The 26,418-nt window shown below is 41.3% G+C and overlaps 1 protein-coding gene across 1 annotated transcript in view; it reads left to right on the forward strand.

The window, feature by feature from the left end:
• MRTFB (myocardin related transcription factor B) overlaps nt 1-26,418 on the forward strand; it is a 177,510-nt gene that overhangs the window by 37,637 nt on the left and 113,455 nt on the right. The window contains exon 2 of the mRNA XM_034782919.1: nt 24,431-24,628. Within this exon, the coding sequence (XP_034638810.1) occupies nt 24,475-24,628 (154 nt within the window). The 5' untranslated portion in view covers nt 24,431-24,474. The remainder of the gene's footprint in view (nt 1-24,430; nt 24,629-26,418) is intronic.

Genomic DNA, 26,418 nt, shown 5'->3' on the forward strand with positions numbered 1-26,418 from the left:
ACTACAGAAGCAGTTTCTCCTCCCTTGGTGTTCACACTTCAACTGCTAGTAGAGGACCTCACCCTCCCTGATTGAACTAACCTCATTATCTCCAGACTGATTCTTGCCAGCATATTTATATCTGCCCCTGGAAATTTCCATTACGTGCATCCGACGAAGTGGGCATTCACCCACGAAAGCTTATGCTCCAATACATCTGTTAGTCTTAAAGGTGCCACAGGACTCTCTGGTGCTTTTTACAGACCCAGACTAACACGGCTACCCCTCTGATGTTTGGATGGTGATATTTCTATGGTGGTACACTGTCCTGCCTGGCAAAGTATTGGATATGATGCTTGTAGGTGAATAAAGACTGACACAGGGATGGCAGAGTGCAACTTTATTATCTTTACACTATGGAATGGTGCTATATGCTCATCCCACTCCTATCTCTTATGTATTAGGCATTTAACTGGGTCTAGTGAAGAATTACAGGACTCCTACCATACCCCAGAATTCAATTCTGAATCATCTTGCCCTCCCTCTCATAAGGAGGATATAGAGTACCACAGGAAGAACCTCTGTATGCGAAGACTTCAGGTCTCCTTTTCTCCCAGAGGCACAAGCCCTACTAGCGAAGTCACATGTATCTCTTACCTCTGGGAGCTGACCTTTTCAGAATTGCCAACCTCAGGAGATCTAAATCATGAGTCATACCCCCTCAAAAGATCAAACATCATGAGTTGTACCTCAAAAAAAGAAAGGAGGTATTTTTAAAAGAAAAGATTATATTGTGTTTTATTCAGTCTTTCTTTGATTTTTGCCATAGATGTATAGATGCCATACATGTGACAAATAGTGTTGTCCACTCTCCCAAATGTATTGGTTAGGGCGATTTTTGGCCCCTGCTGCTCTCCCCCACAAAAGGTCTAACATGAGCCAATGGCTGGAAGTTGAAACTAAGATGAATTCAGACTAGAAATGAAGCATACATTTTTAATAGAGAGGCTAATTAACCATTGGAACAACCTGCTAAGGCCTGTGGTGGATTCTCTGTTGCTGATAATTCTTAAAGCAAGATTGACTGTTTTTTCTAACAAGTCTGCTATAGTTCAGCCAGGAATTAATTCAGGGAAGCCCTGCTATTCAGGAAGTCAGACTAGATGATCACAATGGTCCCTTCTGGCCTTAAAATCTATGAATCTGTTCATTCCTTGCTCAGCAGTTAAGCTTGTTCCCCAGCCTCCCTTAGTTCAGCACCCTTGACTCCACCCCTCTCAGTTCAGCCTCTCACCTGTGACTGTGGTGCCTGGAGAAGTTTCACTGAGATTGCTCAATCAGGGCAAACTGCAAAGGATGGGGCAGACGATCCCCAAAATTGGTGGTTTATTCTAATAATTAGATTGACCAATCCAGCAACAAAACAGCTTCTACAATACCTTACTGGTTACCCAGAAGCCAAAAATACAGTTTCTCTTAAGCAATCTAGCCCAGGGCTCCCCCCCACCCCCAGACAGCCAAGTCAAATATGGTGAGGATTACTTAAAGTCTTACTCACAATATATAAAGTTCTAATAATCCCAAGAGATCAGACACATTACCCACCAGGTCAGTGAATACTTCAGATTTTACCCAGATATACACTTACAGACAATTCTTATTAACTAATCTAAAATGTATTAAAAAAGAAAAGAAAGAGTTGTTGTGGTTAAAGATCATTTTACATACAGATATGAGTAAAGTCCATGTGCAGAGTCTGTTTAAATTCTTCCATAAGGAATTGTAGGGTAATCCAGAATGGAGCTGGAGACCTCAGTCTTGTGACTTTAAGCTTCCCTTGACCAAGCTTAAGCAGATCTGAGATGACAGAACCAGGCCTTAGAGTTCTCTGTAGACCTCTGGCAGGTTATGATAGCCTCTTGACAGCAGATAACACAGCAGGGGCTTTCCTGGATGAAGAATAGGCAGTGTACATCGTTGCTTTGAAGTTAAACTTCTACTTTCTATGTGTACACAGGTAAACTAGTAGTATTAATTAACATAAGGCAATTATCCATTCAAGCTATCCAGGCATTCCATTATGGCAAAGACAATTTAAACTGAAGACAATATAAGTAAGATTATTTCCTCCAATATCTTACATCTTTGATCTTAAGGTTAATTGAAACATTCCCAAGCATACTGTAATTTAATTAAGAAATAAAAGGGAATTAGCATCCACAAGCTAATTTGTTACATTGTTAACATCTAACAAGATAAAGGTTAAACACAGACAAAAACAATTAGTATTTACCTCTAACTCTCTAACAATACAGAATTCTCATCCATTTAACATGGCTTAGATAACGGTCTACAAAGAAATGGCTTTTCAGTACTTCTCTAATATATTTTCTTGAAGGTTGATCTTGGGTCACTTAGCATGCTGGTTGTTTAATCCTCTCTGTCTCAGTGTCACACCCCCAGGGCCGGCTCCAGGCACCAGCCTGGCAAGCAGGTGCTTGGGGCGGCCACTGCGGAGAGGGGTGGCACGTCCAGCTATTCGGCGGCAATTCGGCGGATGGTCCCTCACTCCTGCTCGGAGCGAAGGACCTTCCACTGAATTGCCGATGCAGATCGCAATCGTGGTGCTTTTTTTTTTTGGCTGCTTGGGGCAGCCAAAATCCTGGAGCTGACCCTGCACACCCCCAATTCAGTCCGCAGAGCCTCACCTCTGCTCCTCCTGTGGTTCTTAATCCACCTCTCCCAGGCCTGGGGGGCTGCAGCAGGGTCCCCTCCCTATCTTCCCAGGCTTCTGGCAGAGATTAACTTTGTGAAGGTCCTGGAGCTTGTCATTCATGAAAAAATTGCAAAATTGGCAATTTCGCTTTTAGCCTATATCAGAAGTGGGTAAACTATGGCCCGTGGGCCACGTCCAGCCCACGGGACCATCCTGCCTGGCCCTTGAGCCCACGGTTCGTCCCCCCTCCAATCCAGCCACGTGGGCAGTGCTCTGGGTGGCGGGGTTGCGCGCTCCTGCCAAGCAGCAGGGCAGCGTGTCTGGCTCCAGCCGGGCAGCATGGGCGGGAGGTCCCAGGGGGCAGTCAGGGGACAGGGAGCAGCGGGTGGTTGGATGGGGCGGAGGTTTCGGGGCGCGGTCAGGGGATGGAGGATGAGAGGGGTTGGCTAAACGTGGGAGTCCCTGGGGGCCTGTTAGGGGGTGGGGGTGTGGATAGGGGTCAGGGGACAGGGAACGGGGGTGGTTGGATAGGTGTGGGGACCTGGGGGGGCCTGTCAGGGGGGGCGGGGGTGTAGATGGGGGTCAGAGTAGTCAGGGGACTGGGAGCAGGGGGGTTGGATAGGGGGTGGGGTCCCGGGGATGGTTAGGGGTGGGAGGGTCCCGGGAGGGGGCGGTTATAGGACAAGGAGCAGGGGGGGTTGGATGGGTTGGCAGTTCTGAGGGGGGGCAGTCAGGGGACTGGAAGTGGGAGGGGGTGGATAGGGGTGGGAGCCAGGCTGTTTAGGGAGGCACAGCCTTCCTTATCCAGCCCTCCATACAGTTTTGCAACCCCAATGTGGCCCTCGGGCCAAAATGTTTGCCCACCCCTGGCCTATATCCACACTGGGAACAAGTTGTGATGAAGTAAACATTCCTTAAAATTTCTAATATTAAATTTCCAAGTTCTACCTCTTGTAACCCAACTGTGCTTCCATGTTGCTTTAAGGAAGGTGGAAAAAACCCATGGGGCCTCTGCCAGTTTGACTCAACAGAAAAAATTCCTTCCCAATTCCAAAACAGATGACAGATCCACAGTATCCTCAAAACACACTCCTCTACTGCAACTACATGGGAGGAGGAATGGTGGGACAGCTAAAGTGGACAAAAGGCCCCAAAACTCTGGGAGGAGATTTAAATTAATGGGGGGAGGTAGTGTGGGACCAATCAGCTCCCAGCTCTCTCCCTGCTGGACAATGGAAGGTAGACAGTCCATGAAAGAGATATGGCCAAGCCCTGCATTCTCAAGCATGAACTATCCCTCTTCCCCTTCTTTCTGGGCTGTCTATCCCACTTCCAGTTCAGTAAATATTCCTCACCCAGTCAGATGCAGAGGAGGTAGCAATGTGAGGATAAATCCTTTTATGTATTTCATGGGAGAAAAGAAAGTGCATTTAGATAATGTTCGAGTTATATACAGATTAAGAAGAGGGAGCTGACTTTTTCATGAATCCGGATGAAGTTTCAATCTAATATAATTAAAATAATTTTTTACATAAACCATTTTTTGCCACATTTGGCCAGCAAGTATTTAGACAATGTATCTGTTACATCTAGTACTATAAAGTGTAAATAAAAGTTTTATCAATATATAAACTGTCCACAAATACTGTTGAAAATTGGGGAAAAAATGCCATTGACTAAGAGCAGCTTTTCTACGTAGAGACTCTTTGATAAGCTGGATTGTGAATCTACAGCAAACTAGCTTGATGCATGCTAACTGGCAATTCTGCAGTGCCCTAAAAGTTCTGCAGTGCACATACAAACATTTTAGTATATCAAGTTTGCAGGATGTATGCTTTTTCCCCCTTTTTAATATGTTGCCCAGGAAATGTGCATTCCTCTTTTGAAGATAAAATGTCCATGTTTAAAAATAAAATAAGTACTTGTCTTTGGCATTTAAGAGCTATTGCAACCATCTTCAATCTGTGAGAACACTTATGTAAGCTTGCTATACAGTACATCAGTTCTTTTAGGGCATTCTTCTAAGGCAGTGGTTCTCAAACTTTTGTACTGGTGGCCCCTTTTACATAGCAAGACTGTGAGTGAGACCCTCCTCCCCAATACATTTAAATCATTTTTTTATATATTTAACACCATTATAAATGCTGGAGGCAAAGCGGGGTTTGAGGTGGAGGCTGACAGCTCGTGACCCCCCCATGTAATAATCTCCCAACCCCCAGTTTGAGAACTGCTGTTCTAACACATTATTGCTGTACCATTGTCAGATAGATTAAAACCAAATATTACTAATAAGCTTTTGGTGAAATTCCAAAATGGATTAACAGGAAAATAATTTTGCTGGTAGAAGTTAAAAACAGAAACGTGCACGATGATTTTGGATTCTGTATGTGCTGTTTGTTTTAGTCTCTATTTTACTACTCTGTCAGTTTTGTCCGGTTGTGTGGAAAAACACCAGGAAATCCTTATTTTGTTGGGAGGCTGAATAAAGTCTACCAGTTTATTATATTAAATGCCACATGCCTTAAGTTTTATTAATGTGTATTTCAATATTTTATATACAGAAATGTTTTAAACTCAGAATGGAAAAACATTTTATGCAGCTTGGCAAACTTTCAGATGTCTCAAAAAAACAAAAACAGAACCCAACAAAGACAGTCAATGAAGTGACAACTCAGTGCAACCTGTCATATTAATATAATAAATCTCATTTAAGACACTCATCATTATCTGAATTAGTCATATAGAAATATTATAAGACAGCAAGAAACTTTAAAAATATTTGTATATTTCCCACATACCAATATTTCAATATTGAATAGTAGAGAGTTATGGGATATTTATATACTTTTATGTTTAAGCAGATGAAAGTTAGCAGTTAGATAATAGTTAACATATGTGAATGCAGATGGCAAATATTAAGTAATTCTTCAGAATGCAAGAGATTTCAAATAAAGCAAAAAGGGGAAGCAAATGTTACTTTTTTATTTATAAAAATATAATATTTTGTTTTGTTTTTATAGTTTTCACAATGTGTGTATTGTTATAAAGTGTAGCATGAAGTGTTTTTGAAATAAAGTCTAGCAGTTGTTATTCCAACTGCTGCTGTATATACAGTGCACCATTCTTCTTTATTTATACTAAAGGGCTGGATTAGTGTACTACACTTTCAATAAAGCTCTGGTTTTTACTTTCGTAGTAGGTGTCCATTGTGTTGGTAACTATTCAGAACCAGTTTTTAAAATTAAGAATGAGGTGGTCAGTGCTCAGCTCTGGTTAATAATGATGATTGTGCCTCTTATTTTAAAAATATATCCATAAGTTCCTTCTAACCTTATTTTTTGAGTATTGAGAGAAGAGGTGAACAGATTATGAGTCTTTTAAAAGGTGTGACTTAAGTATAAAAGCTGAGAGTTTGAGGATGCCCTGGGGAATTTAAGACTATTTTATGGTGAAGTAATCTGTGGTGATCATAATTCTTGATTGATGATAAAATAATATGATGTATCCTCTGTGTTGCCTCTGAAAGTTAAAATGTACATTCTGAAAAACATAGAAGTGATTTAATCTTATAGGCAAAACAGCAGTGGATGATAGATAAAAAGTCTGTCTTGATAGGTGTACTTGATTTTTGTTAAGTGTTCTATTGTTCGTTTTTTGTAAAGCTGCATCTGAAAAAAGCTTTATCTGAAACTTCAGATTTTTACCAATAGTTTTTAATCAGTAGGTGAAAACTAATGTTCACAAAAAATTTGATAAAGTCGTAGGCTAATTTGAGAAGTTATTTTCTTTAGAATTTTGAGCATTTGAATATTCTCTTAGAGTCAAGTGGACTTGAAAACATTTGCCAAATGACTGGCAGTATGTGTCAACACCAATCTTAAAACTGTACTCTTTTTCCCAACTGCCTTTCTCTGTCTAACCATTAACAATTGGCTACAGGCCCATAATGTCCATGAGAGAGGTCTTCTTGCTCTTCTGCTAACTGTCACTCCTCTCCCACCCTGCCATTAAGGACAGAAGCACTGCCTTCCCCAATCTCATGGTACAAACCGTAACACCACAACATCTTACACATTATCGTTCATATATGGTCCACAATAGAATCTGTCTCCCTTCATAAATGGAGTATAAGCTGGATACTCCATTCATTAGCTCAGTAAGGATCAGACATCTAATACTCCATGTATGAGTTAAATACCAACTTTTTCCATGTCCATCATGAATGTATGGGCAATAGACCACTTCTACTCTATACATTTATGTAAAATAGGCCTAAGATAACCCATATCTCATATAGGACCAGAGGGTGGGTTAGGCTACTTATATAATTTAACAACAAAAGATCATGATATTGAAAAATCATGCATTCAGCAAAGATGATTTAAACTTCTTTCATGTGGCAACTAATGGGGTTCTGTTATCAGTTGGGGGAACACAAATGAAAGTAAAGGGGCAGAGTTAAGGTACTTCTCGGACAGATCTCAGTATGTTCAGTTATCCTGGGTTTTGTCTTTCTACTTTCTAATGCTCATTTTACTGACGTTCTGTAGGTTATGGCACTGCGTTTGTTGTGTTACTGCGGGGGATAGACACTGGTCAGAGAAATATGATTGTTTCAGTCTTTTCCCTTTTCTAACTTTTAGCATACACCATTCTTCTTCACCTTTGGATAAGATTTAAAGTGTGCTTTCTCAAAGAATTAAATTTGAGGCTGGGGGAACAGAACGGAATGTGTGGACAGCTGAGCTAAAGGCCTCTCTCTCCTCTTTGGGGGTGGGGGTAGTCTTATGTATTTTGCTACTGAGTAACTGTGTCAGAGGCATACAAGATATATTGGTTCTTCTTAAAGTGATTGTCCACACTCCTAATGCACATGCACCCATGTGCGCATTATCAGATTCTTTGGGCCAGTAACATCTGTTATGACTGCACCTGTGCCTCTTAGAAGTCCTCATGTGTTGTTCCCCTCCCCCCATGAGGGCATAAAGGGCAGGGCTGGTCTAAATGCCTCAGAAACTTCCTGCTACCTCTGGCAATGAGGCAGTGTCCACCTGCTTTTCTGCAACTCAGTTGCAGTTCGTGTTAGTGATTAGTTAGTTAGTTTTTAGTTTGCCTGTTCTTTTGAAAAGAAACTTCTTTATTCATTTTCCTTAGATAGCAGGGTCAGATTCTGAGACCTTTATTTCTTTATACCACTTATGACTGAAGATTGCTTTTTTAGTACGCAGTACATCAGCTGGAAGGGTAAGGGAGATACGGCCCTTCATAGCTGGTCTCTTTTTCTGTCTCATACGAATAGGATCATTCGAAGGTCTCCTCTCAAGTTCCGACCCAAAGTGGTGCTGGCCACTGACGTAATCCAATAGCCTCCTGTCCCTGACTGCAGCGCTGGCAGGAAGGGGTTAAGCTTTAAGGAGGCATTGTGTACTGGGGCCCCTAGGAACATGACTGCAGGGGCTTCAGCGGCTGTGGAGCTCAGCCAGAGGTGGCTCAGAAAGGGAGGGCGCCCCTTGAAGGAGGAGCAGTGCTGCATGTGGCTGCTGCCTCGGGCACAAAGCCCCATACTCCCTGAGGCCAGGATCCAGGCAGAGCAGGGCAGCAGAGGGGATGAAGAGGGCTCTAAGGGAGCTGAGGGAGGAAGCAACAAGGAGGGGAGCATGAAAAGGTAATGGGTGGGCAGTCTGCTTGTTAGTCACCAAGAGTGGAATCCATGTGAGCAGTTGCTCGAAGAAAGAACAGTTACTTACCTTTTATGGTAACTGGTTCTTTAAGATGTTCTGTCCATATGGATTTCATAACCTGCCCTACTTCCAACTACAAGGGAAACCTACTTTTCTGGGATTCTGTATTGATGAAGGAATTGAGGGAGTGGGGGGTGAGTGGGACCATTCCATCTTTATGCCCTCGGATGTGGTGCACAAGGGCACTTGAGGCTGAGGCATGGCCCCAACAGACACTGCTGACTAAAAGAGTCTGATATTGTACTCGTGGGGTGCACAAATGGACTCCATATAGACATGCATCTTGAAGAACCACAATTACTACAACATAAGTGACTGTTCTTTTTGTTACCCCTCTTTTTGGTGACCTGCTTTAATAGCAAAGTTATGCAAACTTTTTACTAAGACCCAACTGTGAATCTTTTGGAAGAAGTAGTTTTCTGGTATTGGCCTTCTGAGGTCTTCTAATTGATACTGAATTCTAATGGTGGTGATAGAGAAGAGACGCAATTTTTTGGATAATGTTTGTTTTTTAACATTCTTCTCCTTCTGGTCACAACAATGTTCTTATACTGTGTGTAACCATGGTAAACAGGAACTGGGGGTTAAGAAATTTGTTGCTAAGTAAGGTACTTCTGTTCCATAATCTGTACATTCCATTAGGCAAGTCAGCTTTGTGAAATAACATTCTTGCAAAAGAAAACACAAGTGAGACCTAATTACAGTGGCACCATTCACAATTGCTATACATAAAATATAAATCAGCTTAAAAAATTACACACACAGTCAGCTGAATTTAGGCATTTAAGGCACATTTTTTCATACTTCTTAAACCAAATTAACAAGTGGACATTTATCAATTTAATTTGCTTTTCTGCACTTCAATAACTCATTTAATACTTTAAAAATAAATTAATCTAGTAATTCATAATGGGGGAAGAGAAGTAGTAAAGGTAGGATATAACTTATTAAGCACTAAAGTTTTAATACAAAGTGGCATTCCTATTGACTTCAGTGGGATTACTTGCATGAATAAGGAAAATATGAATTTGCCTCTGACTCTGAAAAATGACTCCTAAGCATAATTTGTAGCCAATAAAATTTCATGAATGTGAGTAGGTATTCAGTTAGATTTTTGTGTGAATTCTGCTCTGAAAAGACCTGCTTAGTTAATAATGCATTTAATTTGGATGGGGGAATGGGAGTTTGAGGAGAATATGATGTCAGGAAATAGTATGAAAGCTTAGCAAGTTACGCTTCCTAAAAATTAAGAACAAAGAGGTGGGGGGATTGTAGAAGATTTAAAATTAATGTGCCTAAATCTAAATGATCTCAGTTTCAAAGCACCAATTGGTAACTACAGAAAATAAAGAAAAGAATATATATAGCATCAAAATGTTCTGTATTCGCTATAACTATCAAAGGATTTATCATGCAATTCAGGTTATAGTGATTATTTGATAACGAGTACTCTTACTGCAATTTTAACCTCTTTCCTTAATCTAATTAATTCTATTCAGACTGAAGAGATTTACAAATATATAAGTAAGATTTAAAAAGAAAATATTCTGAAGATGGCCTTTGAAATGCAGGTTTCCTTCGAGTGATTGTCCATAAACATAGTGCACTTATTTGCTCCATGCTCTCAAGTTCAGAATCTTTTAGTCAGCAGTGGCCACTGTCCATCTGGTGCTTATGTCGGTGTAATTTATGTTGCTTGGGGGTGCATGGCTTATTCACACCCCATAGCGACGTAAATTATGCCAACGTAAGCTGTAGTATAGACATAGCCTGAGGCTCCAGTTAAAAATTAGGTTGATATAGCTGTGCCTGTCGGGGTGTGAAAAACTCACACTACTGATTGACAAAACTATGCTGATCAAACCCCCCAGTGTAGATGCAGCTGTGTTACTGGAAGAATGGAAAATCATTCTGATTACTGCAGTTATTGTTTTGTTGAAGATCAATATTTGCATTAGAAATAAATAAGAGAAATCACTAAAACCCATCCCAACAGTCACAGCAGAGGAAACACACATATTAAAAGTACCTCATGCTGTAGAATACTGACCTGTACGTTAGGTGCACAGCTTTTAAGTGTGCACATCCAAGCAGTTTTTTCCCATGTCCCCTGCTTTCTTTTGACTTCTTTTAGTTTGTTTTGGGAAATTGTGGTGCTTGATGTGAATCAAATAACTCAACAGTAATTTATAGTATGCGTAACAGATGTACAGGAGAGACCTTCCAAATATAAGTGTATTGAAGAAAGTAGTTAAATTAAATCCCCTTTTGAAATGCATTCTTGCTTCAGACAACAGGTATAGATTGTATGAAATTGGTTATTTGAAAAACATCTGAATAAACTCTGTTCCTTGCTGTTCTTACCTATCCTGTGTGACGTTATTTGTCAGTCCTATTAAATATAAGTGGTGTTATAACTTTGTTGGTCCCAGAATATTAGAGAGACATGGGGGGTGAGGCAATATCTTTTATTGGATCAACTTCTATTGATGAGAGAGACAAGCTTTCGAGCATCTTCAGGTCTGGGAAATGTACTTTGTCTATACGTCAAACACTACAGCAGTGCAGCTGCACTTCTGCGGCTGCAACACTGTAACGCTTCAGAGTAGACGCTACCTATGCCAGTGGGAGCAATTCTCCCGTCAGCGTAAGTAATCCATCGCCCCGAGAGGCCAGGTATACATTAGAGACTGATATAACTACATTGCTCAGGGGTGTGAAAAATACATACCGCTGAGCAATGTAGTTACCCCGACCTAACCCCCCATATAGACAGCGCTATGTCGATGGGAGAGCTTCTCTCATCAACATAGCTACTGCTTCTTAGGGAGGTAGATTAACTACGCCAATGGGAGAAGCTCTCCCATTGGTGAAGGAACGTCTTCACTAAAGCACTACAGCAGCGCAGCTGCAGCACTGTTTGTGAAGAAAAACCTTGCGAGATGTAGCTTTACAGATGTAAAATTCTAGTGTAGACCAGGCCTCTGAGTGTCACAGTTAAATACTAGGTGGAACTTGTTTAGCATAAATGGTTAACATATATTTCAAGGGACCATTCAAGGTGAAGTGGCCTGTTAATACCTCTTCAGTTTTGGGGAGAGGAGTTGGGGTGGGGGGAGAGTGTTGTAATAAGCCATAGATCCAATGTCTCTATTCAGTCTGACTTCTATGTCCTCATCCTCTAAGGAAAACTGCTATACAACTTCAAAACACGAGCCTAGGAGCTTAAATTAATAACTTTGCTAGACAGTAAAAATCATAGAATGAATAGAGATACTGGGTTTATGGCTTATTACAACAATCTATACCCCACTAACCCCCCTGTCCCAATTACTCCCCCCCCCCATGTCTGAAGAGGTGTTACCAAGCCACTTGACCTGTATTGGTCCCTTGAAATATGTATTAACTATTTATGCTAAACAACCTGTTCCATCTTGTATTTAGCTGTGATGCTCTGAGTACATTTCCCAGACCTGGAGAGCACTGTGTAAATTTGAAAGCTTGTCTCTCTCTCCCTCTCCAACAGAAGCTGGTCCAATACATATTATCTCACACACCTTGTCTTTCTTACTAAATATAAGCCAGTTATTCCAAGTCCCATTTATGACTATCAATTTGACATTAGAAATGTTTGCAGCACTCCGACATAACTGAAATCAGGACTGCTCTGATCAGAGATCATTTGTGTATGTTTGTACATCAGTGTGTACATCCAACTGAATTTTGAAGATGAAACTAGGATCTTATTGAAGCTCAGTGTTCAAGTGAAGCAGTTTTTTTGTGGTAGAGCAAGTGCTGACAGTATTTTCTTCCAGGACATAATGGCAGGGACACTGGGTTTTTATCACCTGCTTCTGGTGCATTGAATAGGAATCATCCAGTAGGATCAAGAGGCATATTTTACACAATTAGCTGTCTCTGATTGAAGGGATGGGAACTGATGCACCTCTGTCTTTTCGTCTTCTTTTATGGTTCTAGAGCCATTGTAGTAGTAATGGATGATTCGTGGGTGAATTAGGAAGGAGTGGAAGAACATTTTGACTGCAATCTAGAGAAAATGAGCAATAGTAAAAAACAAAATCCTAAGAGGGATAGATGAGTCATAGGAATACAAAGAGAAAAGCTTTCTAAATGATACACCCACAGAGTCTGTCATAAGTAATATTTTTACTTTGCCTCCCTTATATAATTTCTCAAAACCTGTACCGATAACATCTGAATTTATTCCTAAGGCCCACTCCTAATTTGACAAGGGATGATTTGGATACTTCAAAAAGAAAAGATGATGCAGGTGGATATGTTCTACTGTGGACATAATCCAGTGTTGCTGGTGAATAGCATACGAGAAAATGACTCCGGTTTTGAGTAGAGACATGTACGTATTTATCTTGATGGCTGTACAGCTAATCAAGGACTGGTATGATCTGTTTCAAGCTTTTGGGTCTGTTTCCTTTTGAAAAGGTGAATTTGAGAATTACCGGTCAATTTATTTCATTCCCATGTCCCATTTTCTTTCTTTCGTCATCATCTTTCCCCATCTATATACTTATGTCATCTCCTCTGCTTTTACTATTACATTTGTAGGTTTTTCCTATTTTCTTTAACAGATCTCACTATTCACTTGACTGAGTTGCTCTTTGTCAAAATTAATCTTTTTAATGAGTCCCAGTGCCATGCTAATTAGCACTGCAAGAGCACGTTCAGCTGGGTCAAGGTAATGAGGTGAGAAGTGGCTTTTTAAAATACTTTTAAAAAACAAAACGATCACTGTCTTTTATTGTGTATTTGTAGAGGGCCTGGCACCATGAAGCTTCAATCCCAGCAGGTTGCAGCTATGATACAACAAATAGTAATAGTGCTCAGCAAAATTATGTTAAATCTCAGACAAATATTTCTATGCAACTTCAATAAATATTAGCAAAGTTGTTAAGCAAAAGAGGGTGCTTTTAAAAATTGTCTGAGATTCAAGGTCAGTGTGGTTTTGTTGGTATAAAGTACATTTTTCAGTTGTCAAGTAGCTGCCAGTTTGTTGAATGCCAGAGGGGAAACAAACACTTATTTTTGCTTATCATTTTGTTCTGTGGGACATGATAAACTGGTTGGATAGGTTTTTGTAAGTCTGAGGCAATAAAACGCTCTTTTTTTCTGCCTTGCTATTTCAAAGTTTTTCTTGCATTTGGCTTCTTCAGTAGCTTTTTCAATAAACTAGTGGGGATTTAATTCTATTCTTTGTTTCTGCAGTCCAAATGCATTACTTTGACTCTAAGTGCCACATGTACTATGTGCCATGGGTGGCTGGTGAACCTGCCGTTGGGGGAGGCTAGTCCCTAACCCCTCCCATTCTGCCCAAGGTCCCACCCCTTGCCCTCCCCTTCTGCCCCCACTCCCCCACAGGAGCCCAACCCAGAGCCCCCCCACCTCCCAACCCCAGAGCTCCGGACGGTGTGCCCCCAGCCCTGGAGCTCTGGGTGAGCCCCTAACCCAAGCGCCGGGTAGGCGGCATGGCCCAGCACCAGCTGCCCCTGAGTTCTGGTGACCTGCCCCAGCCAGCCTGTGCTAAGGAAGAGTGGGTAGGATGAAGGAACAGCAGGAAGGAGCCTGGGGCAGGGCATGGGCGGGGCCACACCAGGCTGTTTGGGGAGGCACAGCCTCCCCCGGCCTATGATACGTGCTGCCCATGCTGTGTGCACTCTCTCATGCGTTTCACATTTGTTTTTCTTCCCCTTCCCCTCCCCCCCAGGAAATACAGGTTCTAAATAACATGCATGCGGGATTACAAAGACCGTTTACAGATATTTAAGTCCTAGTATAAGTACAAATATGAGGTTGGTGTACTAACAAATAACAGAATTTCGAATTATTTTTATGGCATACTTTTACTGTTTAACTAGTAGTGAAAGCATGCAGTAAGACTCATTGGGCTCTATTGTCACTTAGGAATAAATTGCCAGGAGAGATGAAACCCCTATACTTGTAGACCCAAATGAGAGAATTTGGAGTAGTCTAAATTCCATTCATTAGTTTATTAGACTTCTGTTTAAAAGTATCAGGTGTGAGAATGCAAAACTGAACAATGGAACCAATACTGAACTCAGTTCTAAAGTATAGCACCAGTGAGTTACTGCTGTACACTTTGTATTCTGTGTTGTAATTGAAATCAATATATTTGAAAATGCAGACAAACATCCAAAATATTTAATAAATGTCAATTGATATTCTATTGTTTAACAGTGCGCTTAAAAGTGCTATTAATCACGATTAATTTTTTTGAGTTAATCGCGTGAGTTAACTGTGATTAATTGACAGCCCTACTTAAAATACCTAATCACAGTGGTGTGAAGTCTGTTAAGGTCAGTCCCTCAGACCCTTGCAAGCAGAATCCTCGAAGAAGCAGGGAAAATACATAAGGGAGACTTTGAAACCTACTGCGTTCCCCGGAGCTGCATAACATGCAGATGGGATGAAGAAGTAGCAGGGATATGGCAAGTGGATCCACAACAAATGGCACATATCAGCACAGTAGGGTGCAGAGTATCACAGCAGCTACATCATGCCTTAGCAAGCAAACTGTGCAGGTACTTCATGTCCTACCTTTAGTTCGGAAGTGGGATTTCTCCCTCCCTACACCTACATAGTTCTTTTATGCAAAAGCCTTTTACTCAAATTTTGCCCAGGAACAAAGATTTTAATATTAATTACTGGTGCCCCATTATTGTTAGATATGTATTGTGGGATGAGTTACATTTCATTTTTTGTAGTGGAGCCATTCAGGGTATCCCTTGATATTTTTTAGTGGATTTGTGTATTTTATAAAGGTGTTTCCTTTAGAAAAATATTAGTGTAAATGTATAAATATAAAAAGTAAAGTATCCTTAAAGAATTAAGAATACTTTTGCTGTGTATCAGCATGAACTCACTGAAGTAGAAAAACAGTCCATTTCCACATGATTTTGAACATGAAATGATATGTTTTAGCCATTTTCGACTTTCCTTAAGCTTTAGGAATGTTGAGCAATATGAAGATGGATTTCATTGTATTCTCATTGGGCAGCCCTGCCTCGAGTGCCTTCCTGTGGCAGGTCACAGAATGACTGGTGCACCTGCCTCAGTTGTCTCTCTCAGATATTCCAAGGACTCCACAACATTCTCTTGTAACTCAATAATACCCTCCTTGGGGCCAGTTTATTACAAAAACCTCATGCAAAATACTCCATAAAAATCCTCCAAATAATCCATTTATAACCAAGCTATGTATAGTCCTTAAAATTGCACATCCTGTAGTCCATTTACAAAGAACAAACCACACTGTAGCATCTTCCACCACACCTAGGATTCTTATCAGTCCTATTCTCCCTCTGCCAGGACAGCAACCTCAACCCTTCCAGCTGGAGTGCAACCCCATTCTTCCCAACAGGAACCCCGATAGCCTCTCTACTTGGAAATCATCCTTGCCAGGGGAGCATCCCTCAGGCCTTCTCACTGTTCCTATAGGTCCAGTTCTCCAGCATGGAGATGTCAGTGGATAAGCCCTGTTTCTTCACTGCCTTCATCACTCTTCAGCCCATGGCTTTGGCTTTCCAGTTTAGACATCAGCAGGCAACTTCCTCTGCTGCTCTCTGGCCTTCAGTCCTCTGGCCCTGGCACTCTGGCTTGGGGAGGTCAGCCAGTAAATCGCTCTTGCTTCTCCCCTGCCTTCAGCCTTCCCTCAGAAACCATCTACAGCTTCCTTCCAGGAACTTCTACAGTTCCCCTCTCTTTGGCAGCTCTTTCTTAAAGGGCCAGTGTCACCCTGTGACCAGTATAATCTCAAATACTCCTGAGCTTTTAAACATTTGTGGGGGACGGGAAATGTACCAACATATAAAGGAGTTGAGCTCCACTTGACCTTTTGAAGGAACTTGTAGATATCTGACATACTATTTTCTTTCACTAGGAAATTTTCCTCCATAAAAGTAAAATTCCCTTTGTATGTTTCCTCTTTACAGGTTGTGATATGAAATTACAGTATGAATTTTTGCATTTCCCCACAGTTCAGTTGCAACAAAGCTGGTGGTACTAATTCTTTGCTTCTTCCCCTTCACACCCCTGTAACCTGTTTTATTTTGAGAAAATTAGATTAATAAATTGTCAAATAACATTGTTACATGTGAGGATAGGTTTTTCTGTTGTTTTTTTGTTTGTTTGAAAACAAATTAATGGATTTTTGGATTAGGAGTAGTTTTGTTTTAGAAACGTATGATGACATCTTAGTACTTAAGGAATACCAAATTATGATTTATGTAAATATTTCAATAATGTAATATTTAGCACTTCTGCAGTATTTTCCATATGAGGATAGAAAAGTGTTCAGCTACTCCAGTGACAAGATCCATATATAATAGCTAGCTAGCATTTTACAAGCACTAGTGAGTTACTCTCAATTCCCTGGTGAGATAAATTGCACACCCCATTTTACAGATGGGTAAACTGAGGTGCATAGACATGCAGGGACTTGCTCAGACTGTCACAGAATGTCTGTGACAGAATTGGGTGTATGAGCCCAATCTCCCAGTTCCCAGTCTTATGCCTTAATCACAAGACATTCCACCTGTTTAAAACTGACAGGTACTAGATGTGAAAGCACAGGAATTACTTACGTGATTAATTCAAATGAAGTTAATTGGTCAGAATCTTTTATAATGTAAGCGCGCGCACACACACACGGAAGAAGGTCCAAGGGAATCAAATTGTGAAAAACTGAATCTTTCAAAGTAACCCTATGCTTGTCACAGAGAGGATAGCTGCTGTTGGAGCTTCCTTTACACAGTGTTAACTCTCACATGGGAGCACTGCAGACTCTGAAATTGAAAAGTTATTTATCATCCCATCGTTTGTTTTTATATAAGTCTGAATAAAAGCTGCCAGTCGTGTAAAAGTAAGTTAATATGGAAGAAGAGCACAGGGGAGAGGACTTCCTGTAATTGTTTCCACAGCCTATGCTGTTCTAAATGGCTCTGCTAAATCTGTCAGTTAACACAAACTGTGGTGGTCAGTTGATGATGTGGGAGTGGAACCCCATAAACTCAGTATGAGGAGGAGGGTAAGTTGAGGTCCTCATTTCCTTGATTCCTGTTAGCTTCATCTATACAGCCAGTCAAATTCTATACGTGTCCCTAACCTATCACCTCTATTAGATCCTCTTCCACCATGCTTCTTGGAGGTTCCTGGTTCCCTTCATCCCCATTAGATCCTGAATTTCCCACTTACCCCCCTTTAGGTCTCCTCTCCCCAAATTAGCTCCTGTGTCAATGTCTTCCCTATTAGCTCCCATTTCCTGATGAGCCTACTTTCCTTATTGCTCCCATGTGTCCCATTAGCTCCTTGTCACCCCCTTTTCCTTCGGGAGTTTTTCGCACAGTATGAAGCACTATAATGATTTCAGTTTGATTTAAGGTTCTGAAAGGGAAAAAAATTGCCGTTGTTCTCTGATGAGCTATAATCCTCATTACAAGAATCAGTTCACATGATTAAGGTTGATACACGCTAGCAGCATGTATGAGAAGGCTGACTATGTAGATAAACAGAGTGCTTCATTCACCAGGGTTGCTTTTCACCAGTGCTAAATTGGCACTTTTTTTAAAAGTTGAAAATAGATTATATGCAAAATACATTTAAAATTCCATAAAATGCCACATGTAGTTGAACAGAACTTGGCAGCTATGCTTCACTGAGGTGAACAGCATGAATAGAGTTGCGGTGAATTGCATGCAACCTTTGCTTCTTCTGTTGTTTACTTGGATACTGTTGCTTCTCGACAAAAAAGAAACTAGAGTGGACTACTATGCTTCTGGAGAGCCCCATTGACTTCCTGGGGGCTTGTCAGAGCCACGGGAGTCTGTCCAGGTGATTTTTATTTTCAGGATTGGATCTTATGTTTCTGTTGGATTGGACTCCGAATTTATTTTTCAGATGAAAGTTTAGCATTTGCAGAATATTGTTCAATGAGTAGCTGCTGCCATAAAATTGTTGAATTTGTAGTTTTTCATACTCCCAGTTTTCTCCATAAGAGAGAGAGAGCTACTGGGGATTCATTTGCTAACTCTTGTACAGTGTTTTGAGGATGTGAAATGTTATATCACTTCTAATAATTGATTTTTTTCTCCTGTTTTTGTTCTTAAGAAGAGGAGTTAGGTTTTTTGGAGAATGTTGCCAAAATTAAAAGTATCACACACTCCAGGCTATCAGAGTGGAGTTAACTCACCTTTATTTAACATAGGCTGCTTACAAAGGAGAATCAGTTTTAAGTATTTGAAGTCTGTGTACTCACTTAAATAGGATCCATTACAACTTCCATAGGAATTTTAGGCTCCCATGCTCTGTGATATCACCAGCTAGCATTACACAATGTATCTGTGAAGCTGGGGATGGAGAATATGCACTGATGCTCAAAAAAGTTAGTGATTTTTTTTAATGTCCTATAACATTATTACCCAGCCGTTTTTTCTGAACTTGAACTTCTCACTGAGAACTATGCACAGATCGAGTTTCAATGTTCTTCTGGTTTTGAGTTCTATGTGGGGAAAAGAGTATAGCAACAGTGTATTAAAATGGCATAAGTCTGTATTTTCTCACCTTTTCAGAACCCAAGAAAGGCTAAAGGGATTTTGCTCAACTTTAAATATATATATTTAGAGAGAGAGTCCAAAAGTGACAGTTTTAGAAAGTTAAGAGTGAGTGAAAATGCGGGGATATAATGGAAACTGGTTTTGGAATTTTAACAGTAGCATTTGACTATTATTCAAAGTAGTACTGTGGGGGAAGATTTCAGTTCATGAGCTTTCCAAGCATCATTCCAAATATAAGGAGCATCCTCTAAAGATGTGCTGGAAAGAGAAAAAGTCCGGTTTTACTTATTTATTATATAAGACAGCATGAGAGGGTTTTGGTTTAAAACTATTTTTTACTTCATATTCTTTTACACTGGAAATTCTGTTGTCTCTTCTGGAACGTTCTATGCTGGAATAAGAAATTGTGACATAGCAAGAAACTAAAAACTGAGCAATTGAGAGAGAAAAGGATTTTTAGTCAGCCTATTTAAAACTTTTTTTGTTAATGCCTACTTAACTCCACTGTGTAATGAGCACTTGGCTGAAAGGTTGTCTTGATAAAAGTTTCATTGTGCCACTCCTTCAATAAAGATAAATAATAAAGTAAGAGCTCACAGTAAACATCTGAGCCCTCCCCCTCTTCCTCCCCGCTCCCCGGTCACCCAGCTCCCCACCCTCCAAGAATTCCTCTAGCAAATCCAGGGAAGAATCAGAGTGGACATGCTTATAGTTTCTAAGGCTTTGTCTACACTAAAAAGTTAGACCAATGTAAGTTGCCTTGCAATGACATATTTGTGCATGAGTCTACACTTAAATTTGTTTCCAGATGATGTAAGTGCCTTGTTACAGTGATGCAGTAAAACCACCTCCTTGAACAATATAGAGCCCTGGTTGACCTACTGAGGTTGACGCAGTGAGAGTAGATGCTCTGTGACCTGTGTTGACCCCAACAGTCCTCCAGTAGCTGTCCCACAATGCCCCATTCTGTATGACAGTGACAGCTCTGGTCACAGGTGGCAACTCCACTGCTTGGGGGCCACAGAGACCAGAAGCCACGCACACCACCTTTAAAACCCGGTATGTTTTTGAAATTCCTTGTCCTCGGTTGCCCACCTTAGTGAGCACACCTAGGAGCTCTCCCTTGTCTGCAACTGCTCAGCCAACCATGCCAACTCCACACACTAGACGTGTTCCTACATGGAGTGGGCAGGAGGCATTGGGTCTCCTGGTTCTGTGAGGAAGAGAGGCTGTGCAAACACCACTATGGACCAGCCATAGAAATGTGGAAATCTATGACTCGATTACACAAGGGGTGCAGGCAAAGTGGTATGACTGGGATCAGCAGCAGGTGCCTTGTGAAATGAAGGAACTTTGCCAGGCATACCACAAGGCCAGGGAGCTAACAATAGATCTGGTGCTGAGCTGCAGACCTGCCACTTTTACAATGAGCTGTATGCCATACTTGACAGAGACCTCACCAGCACCCTGCATACCACTGTGGATATCTCTGAGGAGACAGAGACACTGGCTGTGAACTGTGAGGAAAAAGGAGGGGGTTCCAGCCATCCAACGAGGCAGGACCCATTTGAGACTCCCCACCTAGCCATTTCCACTATGCAAGTGTGGCTGAGCCTGATGGAGGGGAAGGAAACTCAGGTAAGTTTGTGCATGCATTTTTAAAGATTGTGCCCAGCCCACCGCCAAGTTAACAAAACAGAGTTATCAACTTTTCATTGTTTTACTCATACAAGAAGAGATAGATGTAGAACAAACAGAGATAGAGTTGGCATCTGCTTTTCATTCTCCTGTTGGGTTGTGGGGGCATGTGGAACACTTGGTTTATGTACTTAGAGATGTCCATTTTGTTCTTCTGAAACATCTTGGAGCTTTCATGGAGATACTCTGCAATCCGCTCCCAAAAGTTTCTGTGTATGGCTGCCTTATTTCTTCCTCCGCGGTAGGACCCTTTTTACACCTCTCTAGTTCAACTGGAACGGTTGCAGTAAACAGTATATGAGCAGTATATGAGCCTGGGTGGCTTAGTGATGCCAGTAGCAGCTGTGTTCTCTGTGTCTTTGTGACCCTCAGGAGTAAGGTATCAGCTAAAACCACCATCACCTGTAGAAAATAGTGCCAGTATTCAATGCCATTGCCCTATACTCATACCCATGGAATAAGGGCTGAAATGTTATAGCTTCATGCAACAGAACAGCCTTCCCTCCATTGCCCCTGGCAGGCCATACTCACTATGGCATGGTACGCCAAAGCTGTAGTGTCAATAAGCATTTCTTATTAAAAGTGTTTATGGGAATAAGGGAAGGAAGTTTTGAAACTTATTTTCCCCTTTCCGTGATGACTGTAAATCCAATTGCACATCTGTCTGTTTTTATCAGCAGCATTTGGCATGGCAGCCTTGAGAGGTGCCCACCTTCTACACCCACAGAATACCTGACCTGATGAGGAGGAGTTGGAAGAGGACTAAGGAGGATGTGTTCTCTGGGATCCTGCAAGCCAGTGATACACTGGACCATGAGCAGAGGGCTTGGATGGCCAGTATGACCAACAGCATGGAGAAGTAAAGTGAGGACAGGAGAAAGGAGAGGGAGATGCATCAGGACATAATGGGTCTTCTCAGGCAGCAAACCCAAATGCTGCAGACCCTGGTTGACCTATAGGTCCAAAAATCCCAGACTCCCCACCTTTGCAGTCTTTGGAAAACTCCATGGTTGCTGTTCCCTATACACCCCAACATATAATGTGGCATTACAGGCCACATCCTTATCCCTATCACTCCATGGCAAGAGACAGCAGGGAAAATCACATATTCTCATACACTGACCTGTGAGGACCACAGCCGATTCATGGGTAGCCACAATGGACTACATTTGTGCACACAATGGACCAAAATATTTACTCCCTTTCCAATTTTAAAGTTCCACTCTGTTAATTTATGTTAAAAATGTGTATTACATTGCCTGTATTTTTTGCACATTGTTTTCTACATTGTTTTCCCCACTCTGTAAAGTTCTATTTTTGGAGAATCAAATTATTGTTATTAGTTCACAATAAATATTGCAGAATGCATAGCAGTACTCAAAGCAAACAGTACTTGTAAATGTACAGCAAGCATCACCTAATTCTTAGGTTCGGGAAAATACTCAGTCATATTTATAAATGTACAGCAAGCAGTACACTGTTCCAATCAGCACCCAAATCTCCAGGCCCAGAGAACAGTCCAGCACAGAACGCTATTTTGGTTGATTGGCAGTTTTTCCCTTTTGCCTCACAGCTATTATTCAGGACACAACAGGCAGCTATAACTATGGGGATATTTTTTTCACCAAGATCCAGTCTAGTGAGTAAACACCACAGTCTCCCTTCTCCCTTCAGTCTACCAAAAGCCCATTCAACAGTCATTCTGCACCTGTTGTTCCGGTAGTTGAATTTTTCCTTGGTATTGTCAAGGTGGCCACTGCATGGCTTCATGAGCCCCGGGAGCAAGGGCTGGGTCACCAGAATCACTATTGGCATTTCAATATCACCCATGGTAATTAGCGATCGGGAAAGAATGTTCCTGCTTGCAGATTGCTGAACAGTCCTGCGTTCTTAAAGTGAGCATCAGGCACTTTCCTGACCAGCTGACACTGATTTCAGTGAAACGTCCCCAGTGATCCACCAACGTTTGCATAGCCATAGAAAAGTAACCCTTTCTGTTGATGTACTCTGTAGCAAGGTGTACTGGTGTCAAAATAGGGATATGCATGCCGTTCATTGCCCAGCCCCACTTTGGGAACCCCATTGCTGCAAATCCATCCACTGTCCAGCATATTGCTGAGAATGATAATCCTGCATAGCAGGAGATGATTAATGGCCCTACAAGTTTGCATGACAACGGCAGCCACTGTGGATTTTCCAACTCCAAAATGATCTCGGCACTCATTTCTCCACTGTTACTGCAGCTCTCATTCTGGTGCCCCTGTGCTAGGGAGCTGGGACGCGCTCAGCACACAGATCCAGTAATGTGGCCTTTTTCATCTGAAAGTTCTCCAGCCACTGCTTGTTGTCTTAAACCTGCATTACGATGTAATCTCACCAGTCAGTGCTAGGTACTTTGGCCCAGAAGTGATGCTGCACGGACTGTAGCTGCTCCATACATGCCAACAACAACCTTGAATTATTTTTCCCTGTGTACCTTAGAAAACAGTCCTTGAAGAAATCATCATGTCCCCCATCGTTATAGTACTTGTACATCTGCAAATATAGGAAAATTGTGCATCCTGCATTTGCAAAGTTCATGAGAACAGTGCAGAGCTCTGCAGGTTGCATGCTTCTATCAGAAATGGCAGACACCAAAAAGTGCTGTTGGGGTTTGTGGGATTTTTTTTAAAAAGGCACAAAAATTATGGGATATGAATGGCATTATAAGATGGAGAATATTGCATGCTGAGAAGCTGACTCCTAGCTCCCAGAGATCCCATGGCAAGTCATTTCTATCCCTCAACACACTGAAAATTTCCCAAAAGGCGTTGTGCCAGATGATGGCACACTGGGATACCGACTCTGGTGTACTGCACTTTGCATTGACACAAGCACTCCTGGTGAGTATGGGCAGCGCTGACACAAGTGTGCATGCACCTGAGCAATTTACAAACTTTGGCGGCTTACGCTGATGTAATTTGTGTTGACCAAAGTTTGTAATGCAGACATGGTCCAAGTCAAATAAGAAGCAGGAAAACAAATTCTGCTTTTTATACATCATAAAGCAGCAAAAAAAGAAAAAAGTAGAGGGGACTTTTAAACTTTAAACGACTTTTTAAAAAATCCTTTGAATGTCTCCTTTATAAAAGTCAAAGCATAATTGACAATATGGTAAATCTTTATAGCTACAAAATCTGTGGGGTATGTAAGAAGCGATATCTTTGACTAGGGATTCTCAACCTCTTTCAAAGTATGGACCATGACTTCAATATGGAGTGTTGCGTGGACTTCTTTTCAATTGCGAAACATTCCTGTAGCAACTACAGAAATTGTTCATATGGAAAAGTAATATTAGGAAAGTATTTTATATATATTTTAGCTTTTTTAAATTTAGCAGCTGAAATCAGGAGGCAGACCATCACCATGTCACCTATCACTTTCACAGGCCACCAGCAAGTGTTCCACAGACACTAGTCCAGGGACCACGAATTGAGAACCATTGTCTTAGAGCTTTGTATTAAGGAACTCTTCACCATTATTTTTATTTATTTGGTATCAAGAAGGTTTTATGATGGAGATCTTCAGATTTGTCTTTTGTGATAAAATATTTGAAGCCTCATAGCATCTTAAGCATTAAATAATTGTTCTGACTACTGCATTTGCATATAATTGCATGATGTCTTTATATTTTTCCCTTTTTTTCTTACCAGATTCATCAACGTGCTGTAATTAAGAGGCCAGTTGCCTGGACACAATGGACCACTTAGGGACAGCAGACACTGAGGATGATTCAGGATCATTAACAAATCTTGCTCCTAGTCCTCATAGTGAAGCAGTTGCTCATGAATTTCAGGAACTCTCATTGCAGCCTAGTCAGTATTTACCTCCTCTCACTGAACGAAAGAATGGTGAGTACAAAACCGGTTAGAGGCAGAGCCTCCCTGCTCTGTCATAAAGAAATGTGTATTTTTATAAGTAATAATGTTTTTAATGACTTACTTTCCTCAAGTGAAATATTTGTTAATCCTCTCCATTTATGTGTCCAACAACCATATTAAAGTATGAATGTTATTTTTATTTGTTGTGAAATGTGGCTTGAACAACTTCATTTACCACTGCAAATGGCCTAACTTTAAACACCCAATCTTGAAAATGTTGGCCAATGCAAATAAAAGGTGGCTCTTTGTTTACATGAATGAAAGATATAATCCTCAGCAAATACAAAGAGAAAGTATGAGTTAATCAAATGTATGTTTCCTTCTCCTGGGACATAGTTATATTACCAAACAACTGAAGATAGTTATTTCAAATAGTTATTTTTTGTTGAAAAATTAGAGGTATTTAAACTTGAGGTTTTAAAGTAAAAGGATTATTTCACGGACTAGTTTAAGGATGAACGTTGTAGGGAAAATGAGGTTTACATTTTAGGAATGTTTCCAGTATCTTTCCTCATTGTTTATGTTGGCACGGCAGCTTAGTAGAAATGTGTTTCCACTGCTACAGTAAGCATAGGAAGAATTAGGTTTGAATCAAGATGTACGTTAGTGTTCACCATGAAATGGAGTCATAATTATTTTAAAGCATGTTGGACCTCACAAATATGTTGCTCATCACCTTTTTCTACTTGGCAAATTTGTCTTAAATACTTGTTTTTCAACACCTATTGGGAATATTCAGTTTTCAAATTGGAATATTAAATTGTATTAAGTTATGTAAATTGTATAACATTGGAGGAAGGATACAGGTTTAATCAAGGAAAAGTTAGGTAGTGAGAAACTTCCACCACTTCCTTTTTCCATAGCAAACTTAGCTTAGCTTATGTTCAGCTGGGAAGAAATCTTCCCCTGCCCTGTTGTAAATCTGTGCATCACTCTCTCGTCCACAAGTGTGCCGATTTTAAACATATATCAGCTATTTAACATACTATTGATCCATAACTAAAACAGTTCATGAACAGTTTAATGTAACTGCAGTTCAGTTCTCTTGTTTCAGGGGTCTAAAACTTTGGCTCTAGATCACTTTTGGATGGATGAGCCTTTTAAAAAAAAAATCCCTTAAACTTCAGAAAGAAACACATAATTTTGAGATGTTAATCCTCACTACGTACTATCTGGGACTTGGTTTGTACTGAAGTCCTTTTATAAATTTATCTGCAGCGAGACTGGTAGTTCATAACTACGGCTACTTTTTAGTCACAGGTATTTTTAGTAAAAGTCATGGACAGGTCACGAGCATTAAACAAAAATTCACGGCCCATGACCTGTCCGTGACTTTTACTATATACCCCTGACTAAAACTTGGGGAGGGGCAGCCCTGGGGACACCATGGGTGCTGGGGGAGGGTGACCCGGGAAGCGCTGCGGGTGCTCGGGGTGGGGCACAGGTTCTTGGGGAGGTGTGGCCCGGGGGGACACCGTGGGTGCTCGGGGGGGGGAGGAAGGTGCGGCCTGGGGAGGGCACTGCAGGTACTGGGAGGGGGGTTGGCAGGGCTGGGGCAAGTTTCCTACCTGGCTCCTGGGAAGTGGTGACCTCTAACTCTTAGCTCCATGTGCTGCCAATGGGAGCTGTGGGGGCGGTGCCTGTGGGCAGAGGCAGCACGTGGAGCTAGGAGCGGAGGGAGGGGAGTTCCTGTTGCCCTTCCGGGGAACTCCCCCAGGTAAGCACTGCCCCGCACTCCAATCCCCAGTCCCGAGGTCCCC

Source organism: Trachemys scripta, chromosome 10 (assembly GCF_013100865.1).
Source record: "Trachemys scripta elegans isolate TJP31775 chromosome 10, CAS_Tse_1.0, whole genome shotgun sequence".
Taxonomy (NCBI): Eukaryota; Metazoa; Chordata; order Testudines; family Emydidae; genus Trachemys; species Trachemys scripta.